Below are 16,045 nucleotides of genomic sequence, written 5' to 3' on the forward strand. Positions count from 1 at the left end.
GAGAATTAATGAGGTCTGTGTGTGTTTGGGGGAGCAGAAGGCTCTCAATATTTCCACAGATTCTTAAAAAGTCCAAAAAAAAAAAAAAAAGAGAGATTGAGAGAGAAAAAGAGAGAGAGAGGGTTAGAGTTAATGGTCTGGACACGTGTGGGATGTTTCTGCAGCGATTTCTGGAATTAGTGCTGCCCCAGAGCCCCTCCAGAGTCTCTCTGGAGGCCCCACCCAGAGCAGAGGCAAGCTACCCCCTCAAACGCTGTCCATCAGTGATGGTCTCTTCACACACATTCTCCCCTGGCTTCTAAGACACGATCGGACAAACAACGCTTCTTGCAGAATGTCTTTGACACTGACATAAGGTTCTTCTGACAGTGCTGATAAAAATAAAGTTAGTTCTTCTGGGAGCTGTGGGCGTCTTGGAAGACAGTAATATTATATAGGATAGTGAGCCGGCCTGTCCACGTCAGAACAGGCACGTCTGTCTTAGCAGAACCTATGTTGGGGCAGGTAGCTGGGACTTTGGGAATCAGGAGGTCCAGGGCTACGAACCAGATTCCGACCCTGACAGCTGCATCACCACTGCGGAGGACCCCGGCTCTGGCCGAGAGGCTGGCAGCTGGGTGGCCATTTTGGATGACCTCATTCAGCTCCCGAGCACTCCCTTCTTCCCATCCGCCTCCCAGAGATGGCTGCTCATTTTTCTTTTACTAGAACCAAACCAAACAAGGCTCTAGAAATAACCCCCAGGAATCTTCAGAGGGAGCAGACTTACACTTGAAGGTATAAATATATTTGCCTCCCTTCAATTAGATCCATTCCTTTAAAGCTTTGCCCTGATTGAAGCCTGGGGCAGACAGGCTTGGGAGGCAGAGAGCAAAGGGGTGGTGGCCAACTTTGACCTTCCATCTTTGACCTTCCATTATTTCTTTGGCCCCACTGCATGCTGTTGCTGCCTCTGAATGCCTAATGACCAGATTTCTCTCCTTTGTTTCATTGTTCACCTTTTTGTAGACATTCTATTAGCTTGTATTCACTGAGTGTTTATTTATACTGGACATTCTAAGTGAATTGATTCATTTAATGACCTTATGAAAAAATAAACAGTGTACCCATTTTACAGATGGGAAACCTGAAGGTCAGAGAGGTTAAAGGTATGGCCTCTACTCCTGAGATATTTATAACCTGGTTGGAGAGGAAAAACATACTAAACTCATTCACATGTGTGTGTATATATGCTTTTATATTTGATATATAAATATCATATTTTACATATATATAACCAAGAGAGGAGTTGCAAGGCATAAAAAAGAGGAGAATCACTTCATTTATGTGGACATATCTCGTAGATTGGATCTAATCAAGGTGGGTGATTACATTTAAAATCAAAGAAGAATCAAGCTGGTGAAAATGGTTTCTCCTGGATTTTCATTTTCAGCCTGTATCCTGTTAGTAGGGGAAAGCACTTTAGAGGCCATTTGCTGACTTTATCTGGTTTGATCCCCTCCATTTACAGATGCACTAACCAAGAAAGGCCAAGTGCCTTGCAACTCTTGGTGGGAAAACTGGCCTTCTGACTTCTTAAGTTCTATTTCCACCATCCCGGGACGGCTTTCCTCTACCAGGCCAAATAACTGCATTGGAAGTAGATGTCCTAGCTACTGCTTTTCTGGGCCAGGGACTCCAGGCTCCAGTTTGTAGACACTGAGAGGAAAGCCCCTGGCCTCAGCACATGGAGGTAGACAGGTGGCAGGACTGGCAGAAGCTCTTCCAAGAAGCCAGCTCTGTCCTGGTGGACGTTTTCGGTGCTCGTTTAAGTTCTGGCGCCATGTGGGCCGGCTCTGACTTCCCCCATCTGTCCTTCACAGGCCAGTGTGGCAGCGACCTATTCCAGTCCACACACAATGTCATTGTCAAGACAGAACAAACCGGTGAGTAGCAGCAGACAAACGGAGCCAACTTGGGAGGCAAAGCCCAGGGGGAGGGCAGTTGGGAGGCAGACGGGAGAGTGTGGGAGCAGAACAAATCCAGTGCTCTAGCAGGAAGCCAAGGGATGTTTCTTCCCTGGCTCTCTCCAATGAGCCGCCACACCGTGAGTCTTGTTCCTTGCCTTGGGGGCCAGGGACTGCCAAGTCTTTCAATCTAGACTGAAGCTGTCCACACTTCTGGGCCTCCTGCTACTGGTTAGGGCATCATCCAGGCTTGGGTCCAGGAGCTGGGGAAAACGCAGGGTCTGGGTGGGCCTCCTTCTCACATAAAGAGAGTCAGGGTCTTGGGCTGGGCCAAGTTAGGAGAAGCAAGGGGGGAGAAGAGAAAGGTCCAGTGTCTCCTCCCCACTCCTCCCTCGGTGGGAGTGCATTTCACAAGAAGGAGGAAGCTACAGACTCCCTGTTGTAGTTACCGTAGCTTCTGGAAGGCTTGGGGGCCGTCCAAGAGCAGCTGCAGAACCCACTCCCTGCCTCAAGTACACTTTTAGACAGATGACGCTCTTCTAGGCTCTGAGTAAGGTCTGCAGTCTCCTAGGATCTGTGTTTATGTTTTGTCCTCCTTCCCTCGTTCAATCGGTCTTCCTTGTCTGTCCCAAATTTTTCTCCTGGGAACCCACTGGACCTGCACCAGGAGGAGGGGCGCAGGCAGTAACTGCCTGGAGAAATGTGCCCCAGGGCCTCTCACCTATCAGAGCTCCTTGCATATTGACCTTTGGCCTATGACCTCTCAGTCCGGGGAGAGCTCTGCAAGTCCCCCAGCCAGTCCCCTGGCCTTGATTAAATTGGGCTGCTGCTGCTGCTCCAGGGTCACTCCCCACATCTACAGCAGTGAGATTGTGAGCCACGTGGGATGTCCGAGGTTGCCAGGCCTCCCTGGGGCTCTCGTGCCAGTCACCAAGGACGAATTTGACCCGAGGTGATTTGTGAGTTGCTAGGGGCTGATATTGGCCCGATGCAGTTATTGACTCTTTTATAAGGGGCTAGTCACCATTATTAAAGAAAAAGCAATAGCTGCTAAGCATGTTAATTAGGTCTTCCTAGCCTTGCCCTTCCCCCCACAAAGGCCAGGGTTTGGGTTCCCGGGATGGCCTGTGTTTCTGGGCCTGACTGCCCTAGAGGGAGACACAGGACTTGGCCCAGAGGCTGGGGCTCCACCCCCACTCCCACTGGACCTGAGAGTGAGCCCCACTGGAGAAGCCAGCTGGTATTGGAGAGGACCCAAATAACTTGGTAATTCCTCCTTGACCATCCAGACATTCTCGTGTTGCCAGTTCAGAAAAGCTGAGCCAAGGGGTGGAGAAGGTCCACCCTAGAAGGAGGGGAGAAGAAGCTCTTAGAGGGGCCAACACCCCCCAGACCTTTTCGGTTCAGTTTGTTTTCAGAGACAACAACAGGTGTACGAGGTGACCCAATGAGGAGAGAGGGTGTAACCCCAAGAGATTGGGCTTGGGGTGCCCAAACACGTAGCTATTAGTTAAAATACCAGCTAAATCCCTATGTCGTAAACAGGAGGACTTAGCCAGTGAGTCAGGTTTTATACTATTTATGCTATAAAAACAAAATGAAACTCGGCCAGTGGCTTACCACCCTGACCCTGAAATTCAGAACACAGACAGGAGGAGAGCTGAGGGCAGCCTCCGTATGTGAAGAGGGTAAAGCAGGAAGTTCCTGGTGGGGACGAGGTGAGAGCTCCTGCCAGGTCTCACAGCTCTTGGCCAGGAAAGAAAATGCTTCTGTTGGAGATCAGCCTAGATGTGGGGGTTGTGTAGGAGTTGGGCTTCATTTGGGGAAGGTAGATGGGAGTTTCCTCTGAATCTGAAATCCAAAGAGTCAGACATGCTTACCCAGCACACTGCAGGGGTGGGGTGGGGGGAGAGGGAGCGCGCTTCTTCTCCAAGATGAGGCAATGGGGCCTCAGTCTTTTGCTTGATTTGGTGACACTCTTTTCTTCTTCTCCTCTGTTTTGTTTGGAGAATTTTGTGTCACCCCTTATGTTAATTGGAGAAATCCTGAAGGGAGGGGGCTGTCACCCAACCAGAGGGGAAGCTTCTGGAATTTCAGCCATGAAGACACGGTGATGAAAACTGACTAGACTTTCCTGAAAGAAACATTAATTCCCCCAGGAAGATATTTCTAGGAAATGACGCTCATTAATTAGGAACTATTTGTCCTTAACAATTTCTTTTTCTAATGTAAAAATATTCTGATGATTATACAGTAGCATGTAAGACGATTCCAGGCTCCCGAGCCCCCTCCCTGCTGTGTGCATACTGGGAAAATTCCCAGGAGGCCGAAGCATTGTTCTAGGACAGGGTCTCACTACGTTATTCCCTCACTTCCCTAAAGAGGCAGCGGGTGTAGGACACACACGGTTGGGACCATAACAAAGCCCATTTCCCATAGGATGCTGGAAGAGAAAGGAATTAACATTCTTAGAAAGTAGCACGTGGTAGAAGCAGAATCTTATCCTTTCTCTCTGTGGACCACCCGCTAGGTCCAACACGTCTCTGATGAGCCGTGAGTTAGAAAAGGCAAGCTCTTCACCCAGGGGAAGATGATTGCTGACCATTCCCATTTTCTGTCTTTTGTAGACCCTTCCATCATGAACACCTGGAAAGAAGAAAACTATTTATATGACACCAACTATGGTAGCACAGTAGGTAACTAACTCCCCAACACTTACGGACCTTCGAGATTCTTCGTATTCTGTTTTCTAACAGCCACGAAGTTATATTGTAAGGAGGGGTCTCTTAATGTCGTTTATCATTTCATTGCTGCAGATTTGTTGGATAGCAAGACGTTCTGTCGGGCCCAGATCTCCATGACAAGCGCGGGTCACCTTCCTGTCGGTGAGTTGTCCTGACATCAGGGGCTGAGGGCGCCTCATGCAAGTGCTTGCTGAGAATTACTCAGAATTACAACACCCTATGTTTCCACTTTGCTGGAGTTTTTCTCGTTAAAAGACTGGGAAGGAATGGAGTTACTGTTTTTAAAAGGCCTTCTTTTGAGCCAATATTTGTACGTTGAAAATGACTAGCAAGGAAGCCTCTAAGAAAAGTGTTTGTCTCCTGTGAAACCAAGTCACTCTCTTGTGACAACAACAACTCCTTTCAGTGAAAGCTTGCTCTTGGGAAATTATCTGATAAAACTGTTCAGCCATGGGTATACATATGGGGGAAGAAGGCTGTATTTAATTTTCAACAATCTATCTCTGACTTAGAGAAAGAATACCTCAAAGTGGACTTCAGAGGTCGGTGATCCCTGGGTAGTGGGGTAGCTGTCGGAAATTTCTAGAACCCTGGCTATCACAGATCAGCTTTTAAGCCTGACCCTGATGACTCATCAGGGCTCTCTGATTAGTCAGACCACCTGCGCTTTATGAATTGTGTTCACATTAGTTGTGTTTGGTTAAGATTGGATGCAACCGGGGTCTATCCTTGACTTGCAGTCAAGGTTCCCCTGTAAGGGTTGTTCCATCGGGAGTCTGGAGAAGGGCTTTCAGACGATCCTTCCTTCTCCCCTTACAAAGAGGCACATTGGCACGTGCCCTGTGAGCATGAGTGCACTGGGGAGGTGAACAGAGGGTTTCATGGTGTCCCTTGACCTGGGTGCGAACTCATAAAACTGCTTGGGTCTATGGAATTTGGAGCTTAGACTTGTCATGAGTTAATTGCTCTTTTCCCGGAATTGAAGTTGGGCATCTTCAGAATTGGGATTTAAACGCACGCTTGTGAAAGAACTTGGAGTCACACAGCCTCTCCTCCCCCGAAACCTCCCCTCGTTTTTGCTTTTGTTCAGTGTGTTTTTAAGAACCGAAATAATGAAGTTTGAGGTTTTTTGGTGTCAAACCCCTTGAATGAAGCAGGGCTGGGAGCCAGTGTCGATGCTTCTGGAATGAAGGTTAAGAATGGAGGCCAATTCATTTCTCGACTTCCCCCTCCCCCAGTGGGCACAGCATTATGTGTCACGCTCAGCATTTGTTCAGCTTAGGAAACGGATCAGATACTGAAAAGGCTCTGCAGTGGGTTTGCCGTTCTGAGGGATCTGAGCCAATCGGGGGAAATTTCTGCAGCAATCATTGCCACCCAGTCAAGACCGAGGGTTTCAGAGCCGCGGAAACCACCCGGTCACACTCTGACTTCCTCTCACACCTTGTAAGGTGTTTCCTCCCACGTCCTTCCGGTTGCATCTCTGGCTTATGGCAAAAGATTGCAGCTAAGAATAAACTTGCACTGACCACTTCCTGAGCCTCGAGGGTTGTTGGGTCCTGAGGCACCTGGAAAACCTAAAAGCCATAGTCACAGCTCTCCTGCCCTCACAGCCGCCCATCTCTCTTCTGTATCCTGACTTACCTTCTAGAATCTCAGCATCCATAGGGTCCAGTTCTGCTTTCATATTTGCAGCAATAGGGAACTCACTGTCCCCTTATTCCATTTTTGAATAATCCTTAAAACGGGCTTTATAGATTTGTACTCCTTTCCCTCCCTTGATCCTGGATTCCCTTGTCCCCCATTCCTATCCTTCAACTGTAACACGGTGAACAAATCCAGGATCTTTACCAGAATTATGACTGGTAGAATCAACTCAGTGTTGGGGGCTGGAAGCTTCTGGAGGGCTGAGGGATAGTTAATTACAGCCTTGCATGGGTCCATGCCTTCCAGAAAGGTTTAGTCTCTACTGGATGGGACCAGAACACCTAAAAAAGGACTTTTATCATTTGTCTGAGTCTTTAGCTTTCAAGTTCCCATGGAATTGAGTGCAGTTAAATATCTTCCTATGTTTTAATGCAAGTTACAAGCCAAGCGAAGGCGAGGCCCCACGTAAACTGATGCCCTCTGTGATAAACGCAGGTGGGGAAGCGGGCTTTGTTTGGATTTCTCTGCCATCTGCCCATTTCACAAAATGGCCGCTGCCAGTGTTCCTGATCTGCCCGATAGTCCTCGAGCCAATCACGCCAACCCGGGCTTGATGTGTTTATCCACTGACTCGTTGAGCCTAGAGCTAGGGTGGCATGGTCTATTATAACACTGACATTTGTATATCCCGTAAAGAAATGGCTCACAGCTGAATCACATGCAAATGCTTCTAATCTTTGCTTCTTGCGAAGCGGCTTAGCTGAAGTCATGCTCTGGAACTTGCGTCATACGCCAGTGGCTTGGTGCTCCCCTTGCCCAGACTGGACCTTGGCCCGAGGTGCCTGGGAGCAGAGCGAGAGAAAGCCGAGCTGGACGACTTCCCCAGAGCAAGCCATTATTTTACAAGAGTGAATCACTCAGCCACACGGCTAACTTCAAAGGTTTTGACTTTTATTTTAGGGTGAGGGGAAGACACAGGGGGAGAGGCCATCGTATTCAAGTGAGGTTTCAGATCAAAAGACTTCAGTGCGAAGGCAGGTCAGTGATCCCACAGCTTGCCCACACACACGGGGGACAGGAAGAGGAGGCTGGAAGAAATCCGAGTTTTCTTTTGCCTTTGGCTGCATAATCCTCCATATTATGACAGAAACATTTTTATTGGGGGATTTATTTTGTTCTCTGTTTTTTGGTTTTTCTTTGAAGCTGGATGGAAGTCCAGTCTGGGTAAATGGCTGACGTCTCACAGAGAACATTCCCTCACGGTCTGTCTGGTCTCGGGTCTTTAAGTCTAGAGTCCACGGACTCGTTAAATGAGCCTAAACCCCTGAAGCTGTTTACAGATTCTCACGAGTGTACGATTATGTGCATTTTTCTGGGGAGAGGGTCCAAGGTTTCTATCTTATTCACAAAGGTACCTTAGCCCCTAAAGTAACTCATTCTATGTCAGCTCGGAACCTCTAACAGTGATGGAGGCCCATAAGCTGGGAGACACTTGGGTTTTTCTGAATTCAACCCTGGCTCTGAGATCATGGCCCTGCATCCCTCCTGGATGCCATTGGAATTTGAGCTTTGCTTGTGGCCTACTGGGTAAATGCCACTCTTTGTCTGCAGAACAACGCGGCCCTGTCAGAGTGATGTATCACTTGGAAACCGGGGTGAGTGCCAGACCTGTCGCAATATGGTCACATCCTGATGGGGTGTTGCAACCTCACCCTGAAACCTACAGGGCAAGAGAGTGGAGCCTCCTTGCATTTCCTGCGAATTTGCCCTTCCAGATTTCAGAGAAACCCAAGTCAGGTGCAGGCCCTCCTGCTGACAATGCCAGGGGAGAGATTCTTTGCCCGAAGAAGAGGTTTCTCAGCTAACCAGAGCTTATGAAATCCCTGTCCTCCTTGTACCGTGGCTCATGGAGAAACGGCCGGGAATGCTGAGTTGTGACGAGCTGGGTGCTCTTCTTGGTGACTGTGCATGCACATATGCCCATGCACGCTGGGAAATCCAGAATCATCGAATTGAAATTACTTTTTCCCACTAACTCAAGCATTAGAGAACTGAGCCTGATTCTTGGCAGGGAAGACTTCTGTGAAATCTGTTATGTGCCTTCGCCTCTGGAATTGGCACCGAATGATGGTTGAGACTGAAGCCTCTGGATTCAAATTGTGTGTGTTGACAATGTGGCTCCACTTTCAGGCCGTGTGACTTGACGAGTCACCTGATCTCTCTGTGTCTCAGCTCCTGCACAGATCTTTGGATAGTACCCACCTCAGAAGGTTATTGAGTGAAGTGAATAGGTCATTCATGCACAAAGCGTAGCACAGTGCAAGGTACACAGTAAGCGCTCAATAAACAGTAGTATTCTTCACTATTTTATTTAGGAGGTATTGGTTATTCTAACTTTTTGAACCGTGAACCACTCTTGACAATGAAATGAATGCCATGGGTCCCATGGGTCCTCTCCATTCGCATGCAGTTTCAGTCAGTCCATAATGCCCTTGAAGGCCACACAGGGATCAGCAAACCCCAGCCGAGGAAGACCCGATGTACGCTGAGAGCCGCGTTTTGCTGGCCCAGTTTCTTACCAGGACTGGCTTGTATTTAGGGACTACTCTGTATTCAAAGTGCTGCATTACTGATTGAGAGGTTTTTTGGTAAGATCTGCCTTGGTCTTCCTGACACCTGAAGCGTCCATACACACACACACACACACACACACACACACACACACACACACACGCAGTGCTAGACCATTTATTTTTCTTTTTAAGAAGTTCCATTTCACCGGATCTGCCTCTGTCATCTTGTCTTTGGTGATACTCACAAAGGTTACCATAATGAGTCATTTGTTAAACTAATCTGTGTTTCCATAGTCCACTGGTGGCCCTCTGTACTGAGCGCAGGCCAGTCAATGGCCCCTTTGTCAGACTGATTAAAATGTAACTTTGCATGCCAAAAAAGGGCACTCCTCTGGCTTAAAAGCCATTTTTCTTTGTTATAAGTGTTTACATTCTGTATTATGTTAAAAAAAAAAATTCCACACCCATGCATGCACACACACACACACACACACACACACAACTTCTTTCAATGACCTAAATCCTTCAATGGCTTCCTATTTCTCTCAGAATAAAGCTAAAATCCAAAAAGAGTCCCACAAAGCCTTACTGATCTCAACCTCTGCCCTTTTTCACAGTCACACTGGCTTCCTTCTATTCTGTGACTGTATCAAACGCATACTGACCTCAGGGCCTTTGCATTTACTGTTCTTATTCGTAGACGGTTCTTCTGCGAGCTCTCTGCGTGGCTGTGGCTGGCTGTCTCCCTCACATCTTCTGGTCCCCTTCTCTGAGAGGTCTTCTGTGACCACCTTATATTTAATTGCAAAGTATTTACACCTTCACACTTCTATGCCCATTTCTTACCCTGCAAGATTTTTCTTCATAGTACTTATCATCTGTTTTGTTTTGCTCGTATACGACACACGCAAACAGTGCCAGGCATGTGGTAGGCGCTCAGTAAATATTGGTTAAATGCGTGGATGAATGAGTGGCAATGACTGTAGGAAATAGGGAAACTAAGCATCTCCCGTTGTTCCTTTTAGCAGAATCACCTGAGATGAAAAAGGAGCAAGACCACCCAGCAAAGCCCCACACCAAAAAGCACAGTAAGTTGGCTGGCTTTCAGATGCCTGCTGCCCCTTCCCTTCAGGGCGGGTGTAACTGAAGGCCCCTAGGTTTGAGGCAAATACTGCCTCTGCCTGTCACTTCCACTTCTTCGTCTCAGCCTGTTTAGGGTGAGACCGTGAGGGCATCACTCGCAGGCAAAGTAAGCCCCTCTGCAGTTTCTCGAAGTGGAGAGCCACTGGATATTTCCTCCTTGTGCTGTTCTATTTGTTCTAAAACTGAGATCCCAGTGAATGAGAACTGCTTGCAGGCACAAGATTAGCGGTTTCCTTCTCTCCAGAAAAATAGATGGGAAGAGAAGATGGGAAGAAAGAATGGAGATGTATTCTTTTTTCTTTTGTTGATTGTTGGCTTCCTACCTTTGTTTAGTGATTGATCCAAGAAAGGACTGTTTACTCTTAATATTCAACAGTGTTCTTTGGAAGTAGTCTTTCCCCCAGTAATAAAACTTTATGAAAATATACAAATTCTCAGAGACGTGGAGGGGAAGGCTCAGAAAGAATTCAATTGGACACCGTTACTATTTGCTACTCCGTGTCGCTCCGCGGAATTGAATGAACAGAGCATGATAAACAGCTGGGAGGTGTTGTGTCGTGTGGGTCTTGGGGGGTCAGGTAGGATTTGGTTGCTAATCTTATTGGAGTAGCTGCTTCATTGTCAAATTGGCCCCCTCACCTCCTACCAAACCCTGCCCCAATATATTCTAGGAGTTAAAGTTCTAGAGCCTTTTTGATGTGCATTTGACTGAACCACAGTCTCTGGGTGAGAATGCTTTACTTGGGCTGAGGTTCTAAATGGAAGTGGTTGAAATTTGCTTTTCTGGGAAATGACAGATGACAAGGAATCCTGAACAATTCATCAACAGTAATGAAAAGAGACACCCCCCTGGCATAGGAGGTCTAAGACCTGTTCCTTGGTCTTAGCTTTACCACTAGCTTATTGGGGGATCTTGGTCAAGTCACGTGAATTCTCTGTGTCTCAGTTTCCTGATGTAAAAACTAAAAAAATGTGCTAGTTCATTCTCAAATACCCCCCCCTTTTTTTAGATAAAATATTTGGTGATTCTCTGATCCGACTGTGCTGGTGGATAGGGGAAAATTGAGCGTGTCCTCCTTGATGGGAGATATTGCAACTCTATGCTTCCTCTGCCCCTTCTTTGCTGTGACTTTGGCCATTAATAAATTCCTTTTCCAACTCATCCTCAGATCCACGAGGGACTCACTTATGGGAATTCATCCGTGACATCCTTCTGAACCCAGACAAGAACCCAGGGTTAATCAAGTGGGAAGATCGGTCTGAGGGCATCTTCAGGTTCTTGAAATCAGAGGCTGTGGCTCAGCTATGGGGCAAAAAGAAGAACAACAGCAGCATGACCTATGAAAAACTCAGCCGAGCGATGAGGTGAGGCGTTTCCAGCCCTGACCGTGACCGCTTCTTCCCCCGGCAGTCTTTGTCAGACCGGCCACCTTACGTGATGTCTTTTGTTACAGATATTACTACAAAAGAGAAATTCTGGAACGCGTAGACGGACGGAGGCTGGTATATAAATTTGGGAAGAATGCACGTGGATGGCGAGAAAATGAAAACTAAACCTGCCAACACGTTGAACACAAACCCAAACATTCCCCCAAATGATAGCAAGCCAAGAGCTCCTGGACAGAAGTATTCCAAAGACTACTTTTCTCTAATATTTATGTACCTTGAGGGGGAAAAACATCCACTTCTAATGGGAAGAAGGAACACTACAGTTTATAAAATTATTTTGTTACTTTGAAGTATGTCCTATATGGGGAACCAACGTACACAGTTTTCTGTGAAATCTGATGCTGTATGTGGTCGTGATTTGTTTTTGCCTCTATTGTGAAGTTCCTTTCCACTGCAAGAAGAGCAGGATTTGTAACCTTGTGCTTCTTGCTAAGAGAAAGAAAAAAAAATTAGAGGGCATTAAATGTTTTTATATGCAAAATGATTAGGAAAAGGTGACGTGTCCTCTGCGCATGAGCACCCGCGTGGCCTCATCAGGAGAGGAGGGCGGGGTTGCCAGGATGAACTCCAAGGTCTCAGATCGACAGGGTGACCCCGAGGATGCTGGCAGGTTTAACCTGACCTTTAGGAGCCAGTGAGTGGAGCATGAAGACTTCCAGAATCCAAGTGAACTCTAATCACTGCATAATCACATGACCTGCAATGCTTAAATCAGCGAGAATAATGGTGAAGGCTTTCTACTCATTCGAGAATGATTTACCTGATGCCGAGGCTGTCTCTCTCCCTCCCTCTTCGATGACCGGGGGAAAAATTTCAAATGACATCTCTGCTCACTTCTAGGTATTTAAGAGAGGGTCTAGCCTTGGTTGTTTTTAATCCCAATTGTTCAAAATAAATGGGAAAAAGGAGGTGGTGATGAGTTTGCGCTTGTATTCCTATAGCCCATCGATTCCTGATTAGCAAAACGGACATTTTTGGCTGAGTAATTCTTTGTTGTGCATGATTTGGCTATCTTGCGCATTGTACGGTGTTTAGCAGTATCTGTGCCCTTTACCCACTGGATGCCAGTTGCACTCCCATCCCCAAAGCTGTGACATCTTCAGGCATTGCAAGATGTCCCTTGAGGGGCACCATTGTCCTTGACTGAGAACCACTGATGTAGCCTGCTGAGAGGAAGATAGTGATTTACTCACAGAACAAAAATATGTGTAGATCTTTCAGTCCCTAGAGTGAAGTAAAAGCAAGACTTCAAAGTCAACCAATTTTTAAGTTTTAAAATGTTAGAGACAATGGTAATTTTAGAAATGGGAAATCTAGAGGGAATTTTCAGCATCCCGAATGAGAGCCAGAGTCAGATAAATTAAACACAGTAATGTAGCAAGAATTATAATAGAAGACATTTCATTAGAATGACAAAGCAGAGTAAAAATTACATTGCAAAAGAAAATGCTGAGAGAAGAATGAGAGGGAGAGGGAGATCCACAGAAAATCTTTCCTCTTTGGATGACCACTTTCCTGTCTTAGCTGGACTCATCCCAAAGTGAACGGTGTGTTGCCTAGATTTGTGTCCAGAGGATTTTTTTTTTTAAGGCAGAGAAAGGAAAGGTAGATGGAAGAGAAACAGGTCAGTTCAGGAGCTGTGGTCAGTCGGAAGTTGGGAATTTCTTCAGTGGAATAGTTCTGGAGATTTATCACGGGGTCCTGCAGCCTGGGAGAAGCAGGAGCCTACAGACACTTTGAAAATGGGTTTGAACACCCAGACCCCTTTTGCACCTTTTCTTTTGGCTCCCAACGTCCTTGGCCTTCTCCCCTCTTTTGCCTCTCTACCTTGAGCAACAATATGGGGATGGAGAGGGCCGATTTCCTCAACGAATGGAGCACCGACTACCGTGTCTTACGCAGCAAAGGTGAGCGAGTCATAGTCTAAGGTTGCAAAGTGTTTGTAATGTATTCAGAAGGTTGGAAGTAAGAATTAAGAATTTGTCCTGATTATAATGAGAGCGATTATGGACGGTGACCTTGGAACGGCAGCTTAGTGAGATGATCTGAAGGTACAACCGAGGCTACTGGCTGGGTCACCTCCGCAGAGGTGTTATTTGGTGTTGTCAAGTAACAGTTACTGAGGGAACTGAGAGAAATAACAGTGAGCAGCACAGACCTGAAAGACACACCTTGCTTTCCCAGCGAAGCTGAAGAACTCTGAGGCTTTCCCAGCATTTCACTACGTCTCACCGGGAACAAATTAAACATCCAAATATCTGAACTGGTGTAAACACACGAATGTTCACGTGCCTGTGTGCATCCGAATCGCGTGGAGTTATTAGGGACGTCTGCTAATTCGCTCTCTGCTCTTTCTTCCCTGGCATTGCCTGTGCATCATCTAGGGGGGCTAGATCCTTCCCTGGCTCACCCTTCCCCAAACCTGCAGGTTTCTCACGTTCCTCCAAATTGGCCTTGGCTCTTTCTGCACCCTCCCCGTTGACGAGCAATTTCTGCTAGGTAGCAAGTAAACCTGGGGAGTACCGATTGGAACAGTTCTGCAGATAATTAACAGATTGCGTTCTTTGTTGAAAGTGACGGTTTCTTGGCACCCAGTTCCTGCTTAAATAGGCTGGAGTATTAAGTTCTCAACATATCTCTCTATTGTCTTGGCTGGAGTTGATGCATTTTCTATGTGCTGTTCGTGACTTGGAGAACTCAAGGTAATTGAGCCATGCCAGCTTGGGGTGTGAACAGAACACTTCCCACCACAGTGTTGCAAGGGAGAGCAAAATCCCAGAGATAAGCCAGCATCAGGTGAAGCCCCCCCCACCCCCCCGTTTCTTGGGGACTCGCAGCTTCTCACTCAAGAAGCTTATCTGTGTTGGATGCTCATAATGTCCCTACGCCTGGTCTCCTTGAACTTTCAAGGCTTAGGCTCTAATTTGCCATTTTCATGGGAATCTGAGGCAGGAAGTATGTTGCTAAGACTTTACCAGACTCACATAACCTGAGGCTCCTGGATATTTGGCTTGATGAAATTTGAGCAAGGTCCTGGATCCCAGAGACATACACGCATAGCTTCTTGAACTTGTCTTCTGAACAGGGCAGAGACCCAGGTGATGAGTTTTCATTTGAACATGCTGGTCCTTCCTCAAAGTTCTTGCCTTGCTAGACTATAAGCTTTTGGAGGGCAGGGAGTATATCTTAGCCATTGTTTCCCAGCACCTAGCATGGGCTAGGTCCTTGGGAAATATGTGTTGACTTAATGAATGAATGTCTTCTGGAAGACATCTCCATATCCGTACTCAGGATGTGAATCATTGCTTCAGTGGAATAAGAGCACAATGGCCAAAACTTCAAGAACATACTATGTGTTAGATGAACATTCTACTGTGAGACTTTTTACTTTGCCTTCCTACTTGTCTGGAAATGAAACCAAACAGACAGGTTGTTTGGTTCCACAAGTCAAGATATGTTGGGTGAGAATTCTGTTGCCTTATTAGGAGCTGTTGAGACTTATCTGGTACGAGAAGCCAGTAATGGACCTTTGACCTGTTTTAACCATGAAGGTTATGAATGTGTTTATACAATGTACATTGCTATTTAAGTGTAAAGAAGTTCTAAGTTTTAGTATTTGGGGGTTGGTTTATATATATATATATATATATATATTTGTCTTTTTGAAAAAAAGGGATCTTTTGATAAGGTTAGTCATGCACGTTAGATAATAATTCTGCAAGTGTGTTGTTTTTCAAATCTATAAAATAGAGGAAAAGGTACAATAGTAAGAGGGAAAGGCAATTATCTCATTCTTTTATAGTTAAACAAAGCATTTGTTGAGTGCCTATGATGTGCACAGAACGGAGCCATCTCTGCGACGAGCTTCTTTAATTCTGCAGAATGTAAGAGATGTTCCGCACGACCCTGTTCCATGGATACATCCAGTGCGAAAGAAGGAAAAGCACAGCAATCACAATATTACAGCTGAATTAACTCCAGCCTTGGTTCTCAGGATGTCTTTTCTGAAATAGGAGGTAGAACACTTAGTAAAAACCTATTGAGACTGTGCCTTAGGAACCACTGAAATGTATAAGTCCTCACAAGTTTAGCTTAATTGGAATTAATCTTTCTGTAGCTATCTGCATCATTCTTGCTTTTCTCCCCATTTGGCTTCTGGGTCGACAATTAGTGGGAAACAATCCTACTGCCGCTATGTTTTAAAAAATCAGAAATCTTGCCCTTTAAACTATGTGAAATTTAAACTGAGAATTTTTATTTTATGAAAGAATTATATTTTTCAAAGTATGGTTTTTTGGTTTGATGGGTCCCAGAAAACACTAATAAAAACCACAGAAACCAGCCTGTAATTGTGTGTTTCATGCTTCAACAAAACATCCAAAACTAGGCTCAGAGGAAATGCACTTGGTCTACAGCAACGAAACGCAGGCAATTCTTGCACATACTTACTCCATAAGCATTTGTTGAGCATCTACTATGTGCCAGGTGCTATCCTAGACACTAAGCTATGGTAGAAAATGAGAGATAAAAAAAACTCTACTCT

General features: G+C 46.1%; 1 protein-coding gene across 3 annotated transcripts in view; it reads left to right on the plus strand.

Annotated features, from left to right (window-relative positions):
* Positions 1-15,843, plus strand: part of EHF (ETS homologous factor) — a 40,727-nt gene extending 24,884 nt beyond the window's left edge. For 2 of the 3 annotated variants that reach the window (XM_045808509.2, XM_045808507.2), the window contains exons 4-9: positions 1,863-1,925; positions 4,574-4,642; positions 4,763-4,831; positions 9,936-9,998; positions 11,223-11,418; positions 11,508-15,843. In XM_045808509.2, coding sequence (XP_045664465.2) covers positions 1,863-1,925; positions 4,574-4,642; positions 4,763-4,831; positions 9,936-9,998; positions 11,223-11,418; positions 11,508-11,607 — 560 coding nt within the window. In that variant the 3' untranslated portion in view covers positions 11,608-15,843. The remainder of the gene's footprint in view (positions 1-1,862; positions 1,926-4,573; positions 4,643-4,762; positions 4,832-9,935; positions 9,999-11,222; positions 11,419-11,507) is intronic. The other variant, XM_045808508.2, reaches the window with a different exon arrangement.
* Positions 15,844-16,045: the final 202 nt, after the last annotated feature.

This window comes from Ursus americanus, chromosome 24 (genome assembly GCF_024610735.1).
Source record: "Ursus americanus isolate L20-20 chromosome 24, mUrsAme1.1.p, whole genome shotgun sequence".
Lineage (NCBI taxonomy): Eukaryota > Metazoa > Chordata > Mammalia > Carnivora > Ursidae > Ursus > Ursus americanus.